Source organism: Babylonia areolata, chromosome 1, assembly GCF_041734735.1.
Source record: "Babylonia areolata isolate BAREFJ2019XMU chromosome 1, ASM4173473v1, whole genome shotgun sequence".
NCBI lineage: Eukaryota > Metazoa > Mollusca > Gastropoda > Neogastropoda > Buccinidae > Babylonia > Babylonia areolata.
In genome coordinates, this window is record NC_134876.1 from 65,961,681 (window position 1) to 65,979,002 (window position 17,322).

At 39.6% G+C, this 17,322-nt stretch overlaps 1 protein-coding gene across 4 annotated transcripts in view; it reads right to left on the bottom strand.

The window, feature by feature from the left end:
* The window catches only part of LOC143285827 (E3 ubiquitin-protein ligase RNF216-like), a 46,841-nt gene that overhangs the window by 7,498 nt on the left and 22,021 nt on the right, over positions 1 to 17,322 (bottom strand). For all 4 annotated transcript variants that reach the window (XM_076593276.1, XM_076593262.1, XM_076593270.1 and 1 more), the window contains 10 exons: positions 12,659 to 12,775; positions 11,634 to 11,742; positions 11,026 to 11,103; positions 10,194 to 10,333; positions 9,146 to 9,334; positions 5,768 to 5,816; positions 4,688 to 4,787; positions 3,300 to 3,378; positions 2,269 to 2,366; positions 1,149 to 1,281 (listed from right to left, as the gene is read on the bottom strand). In XM_076593276.1, the coding sequence (XP_076449391.1) occupies positions 1,149 to 1,281; positions 2,269 to 2,366; positions 3,300 to 3,378; positions 4,688 to 4,787; positions 5,768 to 5,816; positions 9,146 to 9,334; positions 10,194 to 10,333; positions 11,026 to 11,103; positions 11,634 to 11,742; positions 12,659 to 12,775 (1,092 nt within the window). The remainder of the gene's footprint in view (positions 1 to 1,148; positions 1,282 to 2,268; positions 2,367 to 3,299; positions 3,379 to 4,687; positions 4,788 to 5,767; positions 5,817 to 9,145; positions 9,335 to 10,193; positions 10,334 to 11,025; positions 11,104 to 11,633; positions 11,743 to 12,658; positions 12,776 to 17,322) is intronic.

The window sequence follows — 17,322 nt, forward strand, 5'->3', positions numbered from 1 at the left end:
TCGTAAAGCATCCCATGACAACATGACAATAGATCAGGGCCCATCAAAGATAATTCGAGTCACACAGCAATCCATGACATGAAAACAGATCAGAGCCCATCAAAGATAATGTGAGTCATAAAGCAATCCATGACATGAAAACAGATCAGAGCCCATCAAAAATAATGTGAGTCATAAAGCAATCCATGACAGGAAAATATCAGGGCCCATCAAAGATAATGTGAGTCATAAAGCAATCCATGACATGAAAACAGATCAGGGCCCATCAAAGATAATGTGAGTCATAAAGCAATCCATGACAAAATGACAAAAGATCAGGGCCCATCAAAGATAATGTGAGTCACAAAGCAATCCATGACATGACAATCAGGGCCCATCAAAGATAATGTGAGTCACAAAGCAATCCATGACATGACAATCAGGGCCCATCAAAGATAATGTGAGTCACAAAGCAATCCATGACATGACAATCAGGGCCCATCAAAAATAATGTGAGTCATAAAGCAATCCATGACAAAATAACAATAGATCAGGGCCTCACAAAGATGCTCTGAATCAGAAAACAATTTACCTATATAAAGCATGTAAGGAAGCACAAGTGTATAAGTTTGCAAACTCTAGTATTTCCATGTGTGTGTGTGTGTGTGTGTGTGTGTGTGTGTGCGCGCGCGCATATAGACGCATGTGTGCATGCAGGAGACACAAGAGGCAGTATGTGTTTGTGAAAATGTTTAATGTGATAATGCTTCATGAAAAATGTAAGGAAAAATAAGTGGGAAGACATGCCTATGCATGGTGTACATACTCATGTAGTGTATGTATCTGGAAGAGTATATGACGTCATACTCAGGTTGTGCACCTATCTAGATACAGGTGAATAAGGTTGTAGACACATGATTATATGATTGATTGCTCTCACAGACACATATTTTTGTGGGAGAACTAGAAATGGCATGAATTCGTGTGGGAGAACTAAAAAAGGCACGCATTGTGTGGAAGAGCTAGAAAGAATGACAGACAGACAAATTACAGAGGTACGGATCACCTCGTTCAATCGAGCCCCCTTTCCAACAGTCTATTATTCCAGTTCGTATCATAAAACTCTCAAACATCACAAACACATCGTTAAGAGAGGAATATTGTCTGACCTGTGGCTTCCTGCAGATGTAGCACATGGTGGCCCCACAGCGACAGGTCATCTTGTTGCAGCCCTCCTCTTTAAAGAACTGGGCCTGGCAGGAGTGACAGGTGCGCACTCTGGCCTCAGTCATCTTCTCTTCACTGTCCATGGGAACAGATCAGTGTGAACAGCAATTTCCTATTTTACTTCTATGCACATCCATGTATTCATCTGTCCTGACCTGTGTGTGTTTCTGTGAAGAATATATGTAGAGTAGATGGTTGCATGTATGTCATACATGCAAATCTGCATTTATGCTCTGTGTGTTCATATATGTCTCAACAATCATTTTTGTTCATTCAGGAAGATTACATATATGACAATGAAAAGTAGTGAAGCTCTAATTCATATCTTCTATGATCTGAAACTCTTTTGCAAAAATTGCATGATCAAAGATTCAAATGTGCTCCTGTGCTCTCTTTTGTTGTTTTGGGTTGTTGTTTTTTTTTAATCTGTCCTCAAAGATTACCAAAGATTACATATGAGATAAGTACTGAAGCTCTTTGCAAAAATTACATGATCAAAGATTCCAACGTGCTTCTGTTTTTTTAAAATATTTTTCCTAAATTTCATGATCCAATGATTGGATCCACTTCGGGATCTTTGAGGACCACAAATTTTGCTTCTCTGCAAAGTCATCTTCACTGTTATAAATCTTCGGACATCCACGGATATATTTTGTGACCATGTTTCAAACAGCTGAACAACTGCAAATCAAAATATGTGAAACATAGCTTTACACATTCATACAGATTTTCTTTTTATAACGCACTGTGTGATTTCAAAGTCAAACATGCTGCATCACTTTATTTGCCTGAACTAATATCCATTATCGTATTCAATTCTATATCCAAACTACACCCTCAATCTTTCACACACCTGTCCCTCAGGGACTGAAAAATCCCAATATGGCATTTTAACTTTGATAAGCTGTGGATTTGAACCATTGATCACCTGGTCCTCGGTCCTCAGTGCCTATCAGTGTTACACAGTGGCCGAGTGGGGTATAAGATTTCATGTATTTCCTTTACGAACGCATAAACTGTCATGCATTCACAGGAATATGAATGTAAATGGAAACTACGTACTATGAGGTGCGGAGCCTGGTCTCGTCCTTTTTCTCCACTTGATCACAGGTTTTTCCTTTGTGGTCAGACCAGTCTTCCTTGCATTTCCGACACATCTCCTGGAGGGAAACAAAATAATCATATAAAATTGACAGCAAACTGAGTCAAGTAAGCCAAACAAACATGCACATTAGCACCATTACTAAGTCATGTATGTTCTGTCCACTTTAGGCTTAATAACAGCCAGTGCAAGAAATTCTTTTTATGAGCAAATAACCAGTAATCAGGAGTTTTATGATCAATGTATGATGTATGTTGTTCTTCCCAGCAACAACAGCCCAGAATTTACACATACCAGCTAACTGTTTCTATGTTAATTAGAAATATATCAGATTGCTGTTGATGGTATGAAAAAGTAACAACAATTCTTGGAAGAAGGAGGTATTATTTTTAGGTTACAGCATAAGGTAACAAGATACAAACCCCAGAGATTTTAAGAAGAAACAAAAAGAATGCCAAAAACATATAAAACAAATGCATTCAGAGATTACAGAATATCAAGTTTATTACATGTGCTTCAATGTGTGTGAGTGCTGATCTCAAATTGTGTTTCTGCCCATCCATGCACAAAGTAGAATAAATGAAATTGTGCCACAAGCTTAACAACAAATATTTTTTTCTCGTCCCTTAATTTGTTGATATTTGTCATGTAGGCTGTAAAAGCAACCAGCAAATCTTTTTTGCTCAAATAAGTAAATAACCGTTGCCACCCTGGGTTTCTTTATCCATCACTCAAATTTGCATTTCTCCCCATTTCTCTCTCTCTTCTTATGCTGCAAAACACAGATACAAAGTGGACAGACTTAAAGTTGACTGAATAGTGAATCCCACATAACTGTGCCCAATCAGCCTACATATTTACTCCCAAAAAGAAAGGCAGAAATGACTAAAAGCAAAAGAACTACAGACCATTAAGTTGTTTTGCTTTTGTTTGTGGACTTCAATTAACGCATTCACTTGCATCAACAAGTGAATTTTTGAAGTGCACAAACCTTTCTGCAGATGGAGTTGGGGCATTGGAAGTATAGCACATGGGTATCCACCACAACAGCCATGTTACAGGATGGGCATCTGAAAAACAAACATGAAACCGTAGAATTCTACATGGAAGAGTCTGGTTACATATATAATTCATGTGTCTGTGGTTTGTTGAAGAGATTCAAGACACTCACCTAGTTCTAACTGAGCTGTGCCCAAAACTACCAGAGGCGACATGGAAGAGGACTCATTTTAACAGAGCACAATTGTGAATAACAATACTATAAGATATTTGACATAAAGGAATAGATCACAAAGAAGCCACTGGGAGCTGCTTATGTGTATTCAGTGTGCCATGATTTTGAAGTCAATAAATGCATTGTTATGTACACTATTATATACACTGCAGCTTTTGCTGTTATCAAAAAAAAGGAGCAACAGCCAAATAGTTACAGCACTGAACTTCATCCTATGCTGGTCCACGTCTGCATTAAATTATTTTTTTAAAGTTCCTATCTATCATCAACAAATGTGCCTGCAGCAGCTCATGCATTTGTGTTTCCTTTGTTCATGTTTCATCAACATTTCAGCAGTGTTGATACCACAGCCTGTTTAATGTCGTACTCGCTCAAAGTTGGTAACTATGGACACAGTCTGGACTGAGGATAAAAGTTGCCTGTTCTGTAGATATGTGTGTGATACAATGTTGTTAATTATTCAACCATGATAAAAGAGACAGAGGCAGAGAGTGTGTGAGTATGTGTGTGTAAAAGTGAGTAAATGTGTGAGTGTGTGTGCATGTCCACATGCACACGCCTTCATGAATTTCCTTTGTTTATTCCAATTAAATATGAAAAGTGCCAAATACCTTTAAAAACAATCAAGAAAAAAATTCATATATACTTCTGCAAAATAAGCTAAAATACATCATACTCTTCTATTCATTAAAATTTCCACAAGAGCATTAACAAAATAGTATCTCTGGATTGTAACAGACTTTTTAAAATCAAATCAAAAGCAAAAAATCAAAACAGAAGAAAATGGGAGATTACAAAAATCTATTAAGATTAAGGACATATTTCTAGCATAACTGACGTGCTGTTGTTGCCAGTGTGTAGTGACTCTGTGTGTGTGTGTGTGTGTGTGTGTGTGTGTGTGGTGAGGGAAGAGGGGTGGATGGGAGAGGTGACTGGGTGTGTGTGCATATGACTGGATGAGTTTGCGTGTTGCAGGAAATGAATGTTCGCTTTTCTTATATATAATTGGGATGCACATTTTAATAAATGGTCTGAAAGATACTGCATTATACATTTAATGTTACAGGTACCAAAGCCAAAAGACAAATGTCTGTGAGCTTACAGAAGGTAAAGTTGTGTCTTATCTTATCACACTGTGCACTTGCCTGACAAGATCCTCCATGGCAGCTTTGTTGAGGTTTTCCTCTGTCATTCGTTCCTCGTATTTTTGCATCATGTCAACGGGAAGAGCTTTCTCCAGCTGGCCTAAATGAGCAGATGCCAAAAATAAAATATCACTACTGCCAATATTTGCCCGCTAACTGTCAACCAGTATGCCAAATGATGGAATGCCAATAAACAATACCTCAGTAGTTTTTGTCTTTTTGTTTTTTACTTCAACATTTGTTGTGGGGGGGGTTATCAGTTTTTGTGTGTGTGTGTGTGTTTGTTTTTTGTTGTTGTTTTTTGCTGTCCCATCATCCACATTGTTTCAGTGACATTACCCTCATGTCACTCATTCTCAGCCACATCCGTGCTTGACTGCTTTAGCAGTCCACAGGGGGCTACCAGTCAGGTCACCAGGAGGCCACACACCAGAAGAGAGCCTGCGCTTTGACAGCGTTAGCATTCTGATTCAACATACGCAGTACAGCACCTACCACGCCCCCTACTGATAACAACAATCACTTCATCACAGAACCAGGCTAAGTGTGCATCCCACCTGCAGTGGAGACTGCCACATGTCCTAGTTCTTAGTCTGTGACTCTATCCTCTTTGCCAAAGCCGTAAGACTGTTCAATATTTGGTAGTAACTGTTCATCCAATGTGCACCTTTACTGATACAGAACATTTATTTGTGCAAAACTAAACTCATTCTGTAAGGTATGAGATTCATCAAGAAAAATTGTCACTAGATGCCATAAACATTCAAAATGTACATGTATGTCAACAAAAAAACATTAACACACATTTGATAGCTTCATGCTGTTCAAGGCAAAAATTACCAGATATTCTATGTACAAATAATAAAACATCACAAATACCACTTGGCCAATCCATCAGTGACCCAATTGTTTTGTCATTCATGTGTTTCTGCTACTACTTGTTTAAATTAAATCAACAGCAGAGCTGAATAAGATAATCTGGAGAATCAATCTGACGACAATCACACAACAATGAAGCCTGATATGCTGGGGTACTCTTTCTCAGCTGTTGGTTTATTTTGCTGAGACTAAAAAACTCACTTTTAGGAAATGTGGAGTCACAATCAGCTGTCATGCAGGTCAGATTCAACTGTAACACAAATACAAAAAAATTTCCTTTTTTTAAAGATACAAAAATTAAAATACCACACTTTCAAAAATTCTATCACCCTTTACAATTAAGCATATAGTGCACAGTGACTGCTTGGGGAAGAACAATAACAATAACTCCCCAACCTCACACTCCCCCCCCCCAAAAAAAATTTTTTTTTTTTAAATTACACTTTCATAAACTGATCACTTGAGGAACTCTCTACATCAAAACTTCTTTTTCACAATATGAAATAAGTAATAAGGACAGTGTTGCATATCATGATAATAAATATAATGTGAATTTGTCACACAACTGAAAACATCACCCTCCCTCTGCAGGCATGAGATTGGGAAATTGTGATTGAGTCTGAAAGGTGGGGGTCCATGAGGCAACACCCCTGGTGGGGGTCTGGGTGCAAAGCCCCCTGAAGCTGAAGGTTTTTCTCAATTTCAAACCATGAAATCTGCACTTGCAGGCCACCAATGCTGCTGAGGTATTCCAACCCACAGAAGAAAAAAAAATCAGTCCCATTCTTCCTAAACTGAAGTGTTTTTGCCTTGGGGGCATGATTTTCAAAATTGTGTCTCATGTGTGTGTGTGTGTGTGTGTGTGTGTGTGTGTGTGTGTGTGTCTCATATGTGTGTGTGTGTGTGTGTATGTGTGTGTGTGTATGTGAGAAAGAGAGACAGACAGACAGACAAAGAGACTGAGAATAGTGGTCGGGCTGGACATGGGAGGAAAGAGTTAAAGTTCATGTATGTGCACTGCTTTAAATACAACTCTCTCTGTGTTAAACTGTTTGTGAGTGAGTGACTGACTGAGCATGTGTTTCAAGGAAAATGTTCTCAGCACATAAGTTTGCACTGTTCCAATGTAACTGACCATCTGGTCTCTTCAGCTGTAGTCTCTGTTCCACTGAAATGCATGTGTGCTGGTTGAGGAAAGAAAGGGGGAAGTGGAATGACTGTAGGGAGGAGGGGGTGGGTCTGTGACTGGTTATATCACTTTCAGCAGTCAAGGATTCTCAGCTGGAGCTAGTGGTCAGTGTCTTGGCTCAGTGCCAAAATTGCCACAGTCATTGACAGTGGTTTCATAACCCCCCCCCCCCCCACTCCCCCACCCCCTTTCCCTCAGCACTGGAAGGAGTCTCAAGAGAGAGGGGAGGGGTACCTCAGAAAATCATGAAAGTGAAGTCTGCAGGAGGGGGGTTGGGGATTTGGGGACTGAAAATAGCGATTTGCTGAGAGTTCCCTAGCATGGACTTGTGTGAGTGTGTGTGTGTGTGTGTGTTCAGGGGAGAAAGAAAGACAGAGAGACAGCATGCGAGCGTGAGTGCGCACATGTGTGTGTATGTGTGGTTTCAATTCAACTGTGTGTAAACAAGAGAGAGAGAGGGAGGCAGACAGAAAGAGAGGGGAGATGGCAGGAGGAAAGAATGCAGGTTGTATTTGTGCATGTGTATGCACTGCTTTCAAATTCAATAGATCTCTCTCTCTCCGTGTGTGTGTGTATTTTTTAAATTCAACTCTGTGTGTTTCTGCAAGAAAGAGAGAGAGAGACAGAAAGAGGGAGAGAGGGACAAAGAGACAGAGTGGGGAAGGTGGGAGGAAAAAGTGCAAGTTTGTATGTGTGCTTATATGTGCATTGCTTTAAATACAATCCTGTGTGTGTGTGTGTGTGTGTGTGTGTTTTCAATCTCTGAGTGTGTGTGCGCTTGAAAGAGAGTGTGTGTGTGACTGTGTGCGCGCATGTGTGTATTATTAAGCTCTGTGTGATTGTGTGTGCGTTCATAATATTATGTGTTCACATGTGCAAGTGTGAAGAAGAGAGAGATAAAATAAATAAAAACAGAGTATGTGTATATGTGAATGCATTCATGTGTTTGGTTTTTTTTTCAAAGAGTGTGTGTGGGTGTGTGTGTGTGCGCGCAAGCGTGTGCACGCACGCGCATTCAATTCAGCTCTGTCTATGTGCGTGTGTAACTTTGGTAATCTGGCTGGCTATAGGTCTCAAATCTAAATACAATGACTCTTGCCATGAACTGTCTGTACAGAAGCCTCGGCTGTGTCAGAAAAGGCACTGATGTCAATAAGTTTGGTTTCAACTGCAACAATATTACCTGTGCATACAGTGGCAAACGTTGGCAGCTTTTGCTGAATGAACAGAGGGTCAAGCAGATGTACCCATGGCCCTTGTGGCTTGACAGGGATGGAGATCGCGCGCACTGGTGTATCTGTGCATGTGTGTGTGTGTGTGTGTGTGTGTGTGTGTGTGTGTGATCAACCACATGTGTGTGCATGTGCGCGCGTGCATACTTTTCAGTGATATCAATGCATGCAATGTAGGGATCGCCTTTTGTCATCAGCATTTTGACAACTTCAATAGACCATTAGGAAACTTTCGGACTTCGATTTTGGTGCTCTGACAAGTCACTGGATCACCTCTCAAGGGGTCAACAAACGACGCTTTCGAAAGAGCATTCCGGTTTCATTTTTGACAGATCATCGGTAAACGATATAGAACGGCCCATCGGCTTTATCTTTCTTTCTTTTTTCTTCTACAAAATGGATGCTCCATTTTTAATGCAAATGTGAAAACAGATTTCCGTGCCTAGACTGAAGAGTTGCACCCATACAATCTGACACCAATCGCAGTTGGCCTTGCCTGTGGTGTCAATTCTGTGAATGGCGTTGCCTACCCATAAAGTTATTTTTTTATTCTTCACTTCTGTTTTCACGATCTCATCTTGCCAGACCCTGTTCCAATTATTATTCACTCCTTTATCGATCTCTGCTGCAAAAATCCTCTAACCCTTTGTGAGTTTTTTCATTTTGTGAATGACTGAAGACGATCAACAAAATCAAGTATCTTTGCAAGTCATAAAGCCCGCGAGCGCGTTTTGTAATCCCGACCGAATACGGATAAGCTGAATGATGACAGAGGAGCAACGGAACACTTATTCTCAATTGATTCGCTTATCCATACATGGGGTATTTTAGCAAACGCTGTGGGTCTGTCTTGTTGATTGGTCGGACAACGTTTGTGGGTCGGAAAAAAACTCCCCCCCATCCCCCAATTTCCTCAACGGATTTACACAAATCTCAAAAATGGCCTCTGGAGGAAATTTTCGGTCAGAAATCCGACTATAGTCAGAAAAATCTCATGCCTGCTCTGCCTCATATTTCTCAAAATAATCAGTTCTAGCAAAAATCACCGTAAAAATGACTTGAAACAAAAATCTGTGACTCACTGTGCTCTGTTCTGAAATGATGAGACAGAAAGCATTTTCATGGTTTTGTTCAACACATGAAGATCCATGGACTGACCTTTCCAGTGCCAAAAATAGCTTCACGGGCATATCCAAGCAGGCACTGGCAGCAAAAGAGATGCCCTTCAAAGCACTGGACAAACTTTTCAAATGGATGTTCTGTGAAGCAGCAGCCACATTCAATGGACTGTCCCTGTTCTTCGTATTCCGACTCCAGCAATTGCCAAGCTATCTTGCGATCCATTTCCTTATAAGTCAACAGACAAAACACATTATATCATAGCACCACTAGGCAATGAAATGAAACGAATCACACAGATCTTCATATGTGCATATCTCACAGAGATACACATGCTTATGTAAACATAAACACAGCACACATTTGCATGATATTTTGTGCGCACACATACACACATGCTGCTACACTTTCAAATATGCATGCTCCATGCCAATTCTACAATCACTTGAAGTTAAAATAGGCATGAATGATAAACACAAACTCTCAAAATATTTTCTTAGAAAACTAAACCATATGTGATGTACTGTTTGCTACTTTGATGACACCATCAAGACAAGTCACAATCACTGCAAACATACTATCACCCCCAGCCCTCATTCATGGCAACAAGAGGACATTTTCTATCTAAAATTACGTTTAAAGCATATTGCTGTCAAAAGAGGGTGCTAGGCAGGGGGACAAAGGGGAGGTTACCTACTTCTGGGAGGTTATCGGCCGTAGTTGCTTTTGTTTTCTCCGCATAGGCGGATAGTAGTTTGCACAGGACAGGAATGTCAGACCCCTGCCGGAGTCTGCACTAGTTGGGTCACAGTTAAGTATGTGTAATTAAATCTGAGATTTACCAAAAGCCAACTGCCTCAATAACACATTAATTCATTTATATTCTCTCTCTCTCTCTCTCTCTCACACACACACACATACACACACATGCATACAAGCATAAATGAGTGAACATGTCAAATGCAGCCCGGATTCAATGAAGAAGATCAGCAGCAAAATAATAACTGTTCATCCATTTCAAAGAAGTATACTGTCACACCTGAACGCACATAGCATCATGCAATGCAGCTAGAAATGAAACCATTACCTCCTTGTCTTGCTTTAACTGCTGACCAACAAATACAATCTCCGCATTCAGTCGTGGGTGATTCACAACCATCCTGTTAGCATTGAAGGCACGTAATGATTTCATCAGTGGCCAGACCCTTTTCTCCTCATTGCTCTCTCCTGAAAGAACAGTGAAGCTGTCAGTGTCCAAAGCAAGCTTTTTTGTTGTTGTGCTTGTTGCCTTTATTGCTATTCACTGTCTTAAGAGGTGATACAACCTGCAAAATACAGTCTGGTATTCCTGTAAACAAACTGTATATCTTTAACAACCAAATAACTTTCCCCTCCCCTCCTCTCCATGAAGACGACTTCTGGACAGAAGTGACAGTTCTTCACTTCTTGCCTGTGAATGTTTACCCAATACACATGCTCAAGAGCGTCTATTAAGCACATATGTGTACATATATTTGTGTGTGTGCAAGTGAATGAATGTGTATGTACATGCTGGATATACATATGCACGAATACACACATGTATGTAGAAACTGACAGGCAGGTATGTAGACAGGTGGATATGCAAGTATACAAGCTTCATATCTAGTATTTAGTATCTGTCTGCCCCCATGCAGATTTGTATTTCGCAGAATACCCTCATCTTTTTTGGTGCCTAAGAAATTACAAACAGAAATGTTCACTTATTTTCTAGTTGTTTGTTTTGTGTGAGAGCATTAAAAAATTGTGTAACCATCTTTTTTTTTTTTTTCATTGAACAGCAGATTATCCTTAAGTCTGCAAAAATGATTTCATGATCTGTATATCTTCCAGTTGCTTTCTGAACTAATGAGTATCATCTAATTTACATGTCAAGTTACCTTCATTGAAAATCACTGTAATTGTGTTATGTCCAGCACCACCCAATGTTCTTGAATACTGGGCTTCATTCTGTTTGCCTGCAGAAAATAAACAGAGCAATGATACTACAAAAGGCTTGTAAAATAAAATGTGTACAAATATCTGCTTTTCACTCCATTATGTAAATAATAAGCAACAAATCATGCACATGGGGATCCAGTTCACTTTAATTTTCCAACACAATTTTTTCTGGGGAAAAAAAGTTACAGTAAAAATGTGTACATGAAAACAATGCACTGACATTTCTTGTTATTTGTCAAGTGTAACAGAAGTCTTTTAACCGCTTCAGTCAGATGTTTGTGTCCAGTATAAAGCACTATGAGTCCCCACTTTATCCATACACAACATGGAAATAAGTAACTTTTGTTGTTTTCATCCAGTTGTGCTGAAAATATACAGGATTGAGAAGATAAAACAACCACTTTAAACTGTACTTAACCAGCTTTAATTTTTTCCGACTTTGTGTGACCAGCAGTGAAGAATAACCCATCTATGAGTGGACTTTTATCAAATGACGCCAACCACCACCACCACCACCATCAGTGGGATGAGAACAACTCACACTGACCTCCTAGCTTATCCAGCAAGTCATCCAATGACCGTTTCAGGCATAAGTAGGCTGGAGCGTAGTGTCCCTTGCACTTTTCCACCACCCAGTTGATGGTTTCCAGCCTCACCTGTTGGAGTGAGGACCAAAAAAATGATGAAAGTATTGCATAGCTCTCGCATTTACTTCAACCAAAAATCAACACAGAAATTTAAAAAAAACAAAACATCTTTCTGTCTAGAAAGCAAGTCTATATATATATATATATATATATATATATATATATATATATATATATATATACACACAGAAATTTAAAAAAAAACAAAAATACATCTTTCTTTCTTGAAAGCAAGTCTATGTGTCAGTCATGGGTTGCACTACCATTCATGCTGAGACAAAAAGCAAGAGAAATCACATTTCAGGCAGGGGATTTAAAACTGACTGTCTCCTGAACTAATGTATGCAGTTAATGTGGGCTGAAGATGAAGATGAAGTCATTACACAAGTCTTTTTCTTTAATTATGCCTTTTACTGAAATGAAATATGCACAGCTGTTACGTAGCATATTGAAGTCAAGCTGATGAAGATAAACTTCATACTTCCTAATCAGCAGGTGGTACCAGTTGCTATGTTTCAAGCACAATGAATGTTACCCAACTCTGATGGCGCAAAGCTTATAATCAAATACCATGAAACTGCCCTTATCAATGTCAACTAATCATTGTGTGTGAGATTCACATTGCTTTGTGATTTCAATGCTGTGTTCATATATTGGGTAAGAAAATAAATAAAACTGGAAACAAATGTCAAAAAACCTCACTAGCCAACTTGTCCGCAAAGTTATCAATAGCAAAACAATATGCTTGACAATGCAAAGTTCACCAATACCACCTTAGTTAGAAGAAAATATATACATTCAAAATAATTAGACTCACACTTCAGGGAAGAGAAAAACCAATCAAACTCTATAAAATAATGCACACAACAGTGAAATTAAACTCTACAAACCAATGCACACAACAGTGAAATCATCAAACACATACATTTCGAAATTCCGCGCTGAGACGGTCAGAAGCCATACTCTGAGGGTATGCAGATGCATCACTGAACTTGAACAAGTCCCTGTCCTTAGGTGTGTTGGTTTGCTCCACATGGACCACCTGCAAGACAACAGAAAATTATGTGAGTCTCCTCTTGGTTTGGGGCAATGCTGCCAAACTTTGCAGATTACAGAAATGGAGAAATAGGGGCCAGGGGCTCAGGAGACATAGAAGAGGAAACTGACACCCAGACTGAGCAGAACAAGTGAAAAATATTCCGTCAATGAGCTCTCTCTGTCTCACACACACACAAACACACACACCAGATAAGCATACAGTGATACACAGGCATTCACATAAATTCCTCAAAAAAAAATCTTTTAAACTAATAATACAATTCAATAAACCAACCAACAAATAACAAATCAGTAAGAGCTGTAAATAATCATACCATTAAGCAAAAAAAAAAAAAAAAAAAAAAAAAAAATCATCTGTATGATCAATAAAGACCACATTTATCTGACCCAGTGTGTAAAACGCAATTATTTTCAATTTCATACATACTATAAGAATGTTCAGTTACATGTATCCAAAGAAACTGGATCCCAAATCTCAACAATGAAAATATTACCATGCTTCTCAGATATTTCCCCCACTCCTGTACTTCAAATGTAACTAACAGCAAGTAATTGCACTTCCACCTGAAGCCAGGGCTTGTACAGGTTTTTAAACATGAAATTTCAAAACTTTTGAAACAATAAAGGCCAACAATTTTTAACTATCATGTCCAGAAGCTGCATGGAAGGCATAGTTTTTTGGGGTTTTTTTTGGAGTGCCTGCATATGCCCTTTGCTTGAATCATTGTCTGCTGCATCAAGAAGAACCTTTTCCAGATTTTTTTTTCTAATTAAAATCAGACCTGCCACCCCTGCACTGACTATGGGGAATAAATTCAATATCTGAAGGGAATATTTGAAAGCTGAGTGGAATGCACTGTCAATACAGCACACACAACACATATCTCATACACTTTAATTTGTTGTTGATTTCAAACATTTCAACATTACTGGAGTTCAACATCGAAGTACACTGTCCATGAATGGTGGCTTTTGACAAACACTGTCATAATGTGAATGGCTGGCAAGAAAGTGGGCTGGTGGAACTACATGGTGGGCAAATGTTAATTATACAGCGAGTCAATATGTCATCACAATTCAAACAATACAGAGACTTCTTTTTTTTCTTTTTTTGGGGGGTGGGTGGGGGGGTGGGGGTTGGGGGATTAATTCAACACAAAGGCTGTGTGGACTTTGGGAATGCAGTTCAAGTTAGGGATATAAATTCTGCCCAATATGGAACTGTTGGCAGATCTGTAAAATTATCATTTTGCTTTTAACTTTAAATTCAGGTAGGATTTTCCCTGCAGTGCTTTACCACATACAGAAATGAAGAAATGATTCATAATTTTTCTATCTTTTTATTTTATTTATTTATTTTATTTATTTATTTATTTTTTTTTTGGCAGTTACACTTACAGAGAGAGCCAGAGATTCATAATTTTTCCATCTTTTTATTTCCTTTTTTTTATTTTTGGCAGTTACACTCACAGAGAGAGCCAGAATTAAAAAAAACACAAAAAAATTGACGAACCTTGATGGCAGTTCCTTGCTGCCCCACATGCCAGGGGGCTTTTTTTTTTTAAAGGACTTTCAATGACTTGGAAAAAAGGACGTATCATTTTTTTAAAAACAAACTCTTAAAAACCCTGAAAACATTAAACCCTGGGAGTGTACAGCCTCAGCTGGCTTCCATGCCATACTGATGCAGAAAATGCAGAAAAATACCGAAAATGACCAATTTTCATCTCAAAATCGAAACATGTGGACAAACCAGAAACACTGAAGAAGTTAGTTCTCTTTGCTTGTGTTTTTTGCACATGTAGACCGTGTGCATGGAAACCATTTTAATGAAACAAAACTTGATGCCCTAACAATGCTCAGACATAGGGTTGAATGACTTAAAACCTGTAATGTATGAACAGGCATGAGATTGGGAAATTGTGACTGAGTCTGAAAGGTGGGGGCCTGGGGGCTGCAGAAGGCCCCCAGTGGGGGTCTGTGGGGCAATGCCCTTGGTGGGGGGTCTGGGGGCGAAGCCCCCTGAAGCTGAATGTTTTTCTCAATTTCAAACCATGAAATCTGCACTTGCGGGCCACCGGTGCTGCTGAGGTATTCCAACCCACAGAAGACAAAAAATCAGTCCAATTCTGCCTAAACTGAAGTGTTTTTGCTTTAAACCTGTAAAGTCAGCCTTGGGGGCATGATTTTCAAAATCGTGTCTTGTGTGTGTGTGTGTGTGTGTGTGTGTGTGTGTGTATGGACTCAATGCAACTCTGTGTATGTGAGAAAGAGAGACAGACAGACAGACAAAGAGATTGAGAATAGGGGTTGGACTAGCCGGACATGGGAGGAAAGAGTTAACCCTCAAAGTGCTGGATATAATAAAACATACCTTCAGAAATCATGCTTAAAACAAAGGGATGGTTTGCCTCCGGTACCTGTGCTCTGATTTGGGGCATTTGTATGCTTATCAGTAAGAATAAATAGGTAAACCTATACATTTTTGGAAAGTAGAGTGAATGAAGAATCAGATAAAAGTAAGAAAAAGGCTGTACCTTGTATGTAGTTGGAGATATTCCACAGGATATAATCAACAAATTTTGCACACTTGTTTTCCAAAAATGTCAACTACAATGTTTATAGGTATTTTCACATCTTTTACAGAGTCAAAATCTCAAAATTGGCATTAAACTGTACAAAAAATGTTCTGGCTGTAGAATCATGATATGAATATAACTGAAGCAATGAAATTATAAGCATTGTATTATTTGTTTGAGACACGCCCACTGACGCCACGCATGCGCACATCTACAATACTTTATGCAATCACAGGCAAAAACAGAAATAAATGTTTTCTTTTAGCTCATGTTGCTTTCAAAAGCAGCAAGAATGCTTTAAATCAAAATAATTTCCAGTTTTCTAGCTTGATTTGGTCAAGAAATCGCAACAGATCCATGCCTAACCCACTTTACCACCCCACCCCACCCCCATCATCCACCCCCCAGTTTTTGTAGCAGGAGACACAAAACTGAATGAACAACAAGCAAGCCAGCATGCCCAAGTGTCAAAATAACAAAGCCGTTTTCACCAGAATCCCTGTCAGCAAACGAATCATCACTGGTGACAAGGTCACTCATTTCCTGAGCTTTGTCAACTTCAGTGTCACTCATTGTTTACAAAAAACACGAAGGTCTGGACTTGTAAACTCGGTCAAAGTTTGTGCAAACACAAGCAGGGAGGCAGTAACACCAGAACCAGGCATTCAATTCAGCTCTGTGTCTGTGCGTGCATGTGTAACTTTGGTAATCTGGCCGGCTGTAGGTATTAAATCTAAATACACTGACTCTTGCCATGTACTGTTTGTACTACAGAAGTGTGGCTGTGTCAGAAAAGGCACTGACATCAATAAGTTGCTACAAAGTTTCTGTTTCAATTGCAACACTGAATGTTACTTGTGCATACAGTGGCAAACGTTGGCAGCTTCTGCTGAATGAACAGAGGGTCAAGCAGATGTACCCATGGCCCTTATGGCTTGACAGGGATGGAGATCGCCACAAGTTTGTGTGTGTGTGTGTGTGTGTGCATGCACGCGCGCTCACATGTCTGTGCCACGTGTGTGCGTGTGCGTGTGTGTGTGTGATGACATCTGTGTGCATGTCCGCGCGTGCGTGCTTTTCACAGTGCGTTAGGAAACTTTCGGACTTCGATTCTGGTGCTCTGACAAGTCACTGGATTGCCTCTCAACAGGTCAACAAATGACACTTTCGAAAGAGCATTCCGTTTTCATTTTTGGCAGATCATCATTAAACGATATAGAATGGCCCATCGGCTTTTTCTTTCTTTTTTTCTTCTAGAAAACGGACACTCCATTTTTAATGCAAATGTGAAAACAGATTTCCATGCTAAGACTGAAGAGTTGCACCCATACAATCTGACACCAATCGCACTTGGCCTTGCCCACGGTGTCAATTTTGTGAATGACGTCGAATAAGTTATTTTTTTATTCTTCACTTCTGTTTTCACAATCTCATCTTGCCAGACCCAGTTCCACTTATTATTCACTCCTTTATCGATCTCTGCTGCAAAAATCCTCTAATCCTTTGTGAGTTTCCTCATTTTGTCAATGACGGAAGACGATCGACGAAATCAGGCATTTTTGCAAGTCGTGAAGCCCGCGAGCGAGTTTTGTAATTCCGACCGAATACGGATAAGCTGAATGATGACAGAGGAGCAACGGAACAGATATTCTCAATTGGTTTGCTTATCCAAACATGGGGTACTTTAGGAAACGCTGTGGGTCTGTCTTGTCGATCGGTCGGACAACGTTCGTGCAACCTTTGTGGGTTGGAAAAAAAAACCCTCACCCCCCCCTCCACCCCTCCGATTTTCTTAACGGATTTACACGAATCTCAAAAATGATCTCTGGAGCCAATTTTCAGTTGGAAATCCAACTACAGTCGGAAAAATCTCATGCCTGATGAACCGTAGTTCTGCTAATGTGGTGTGGCATATATGGATCACTCCAAACACTGTGACACTCCTTGAAAC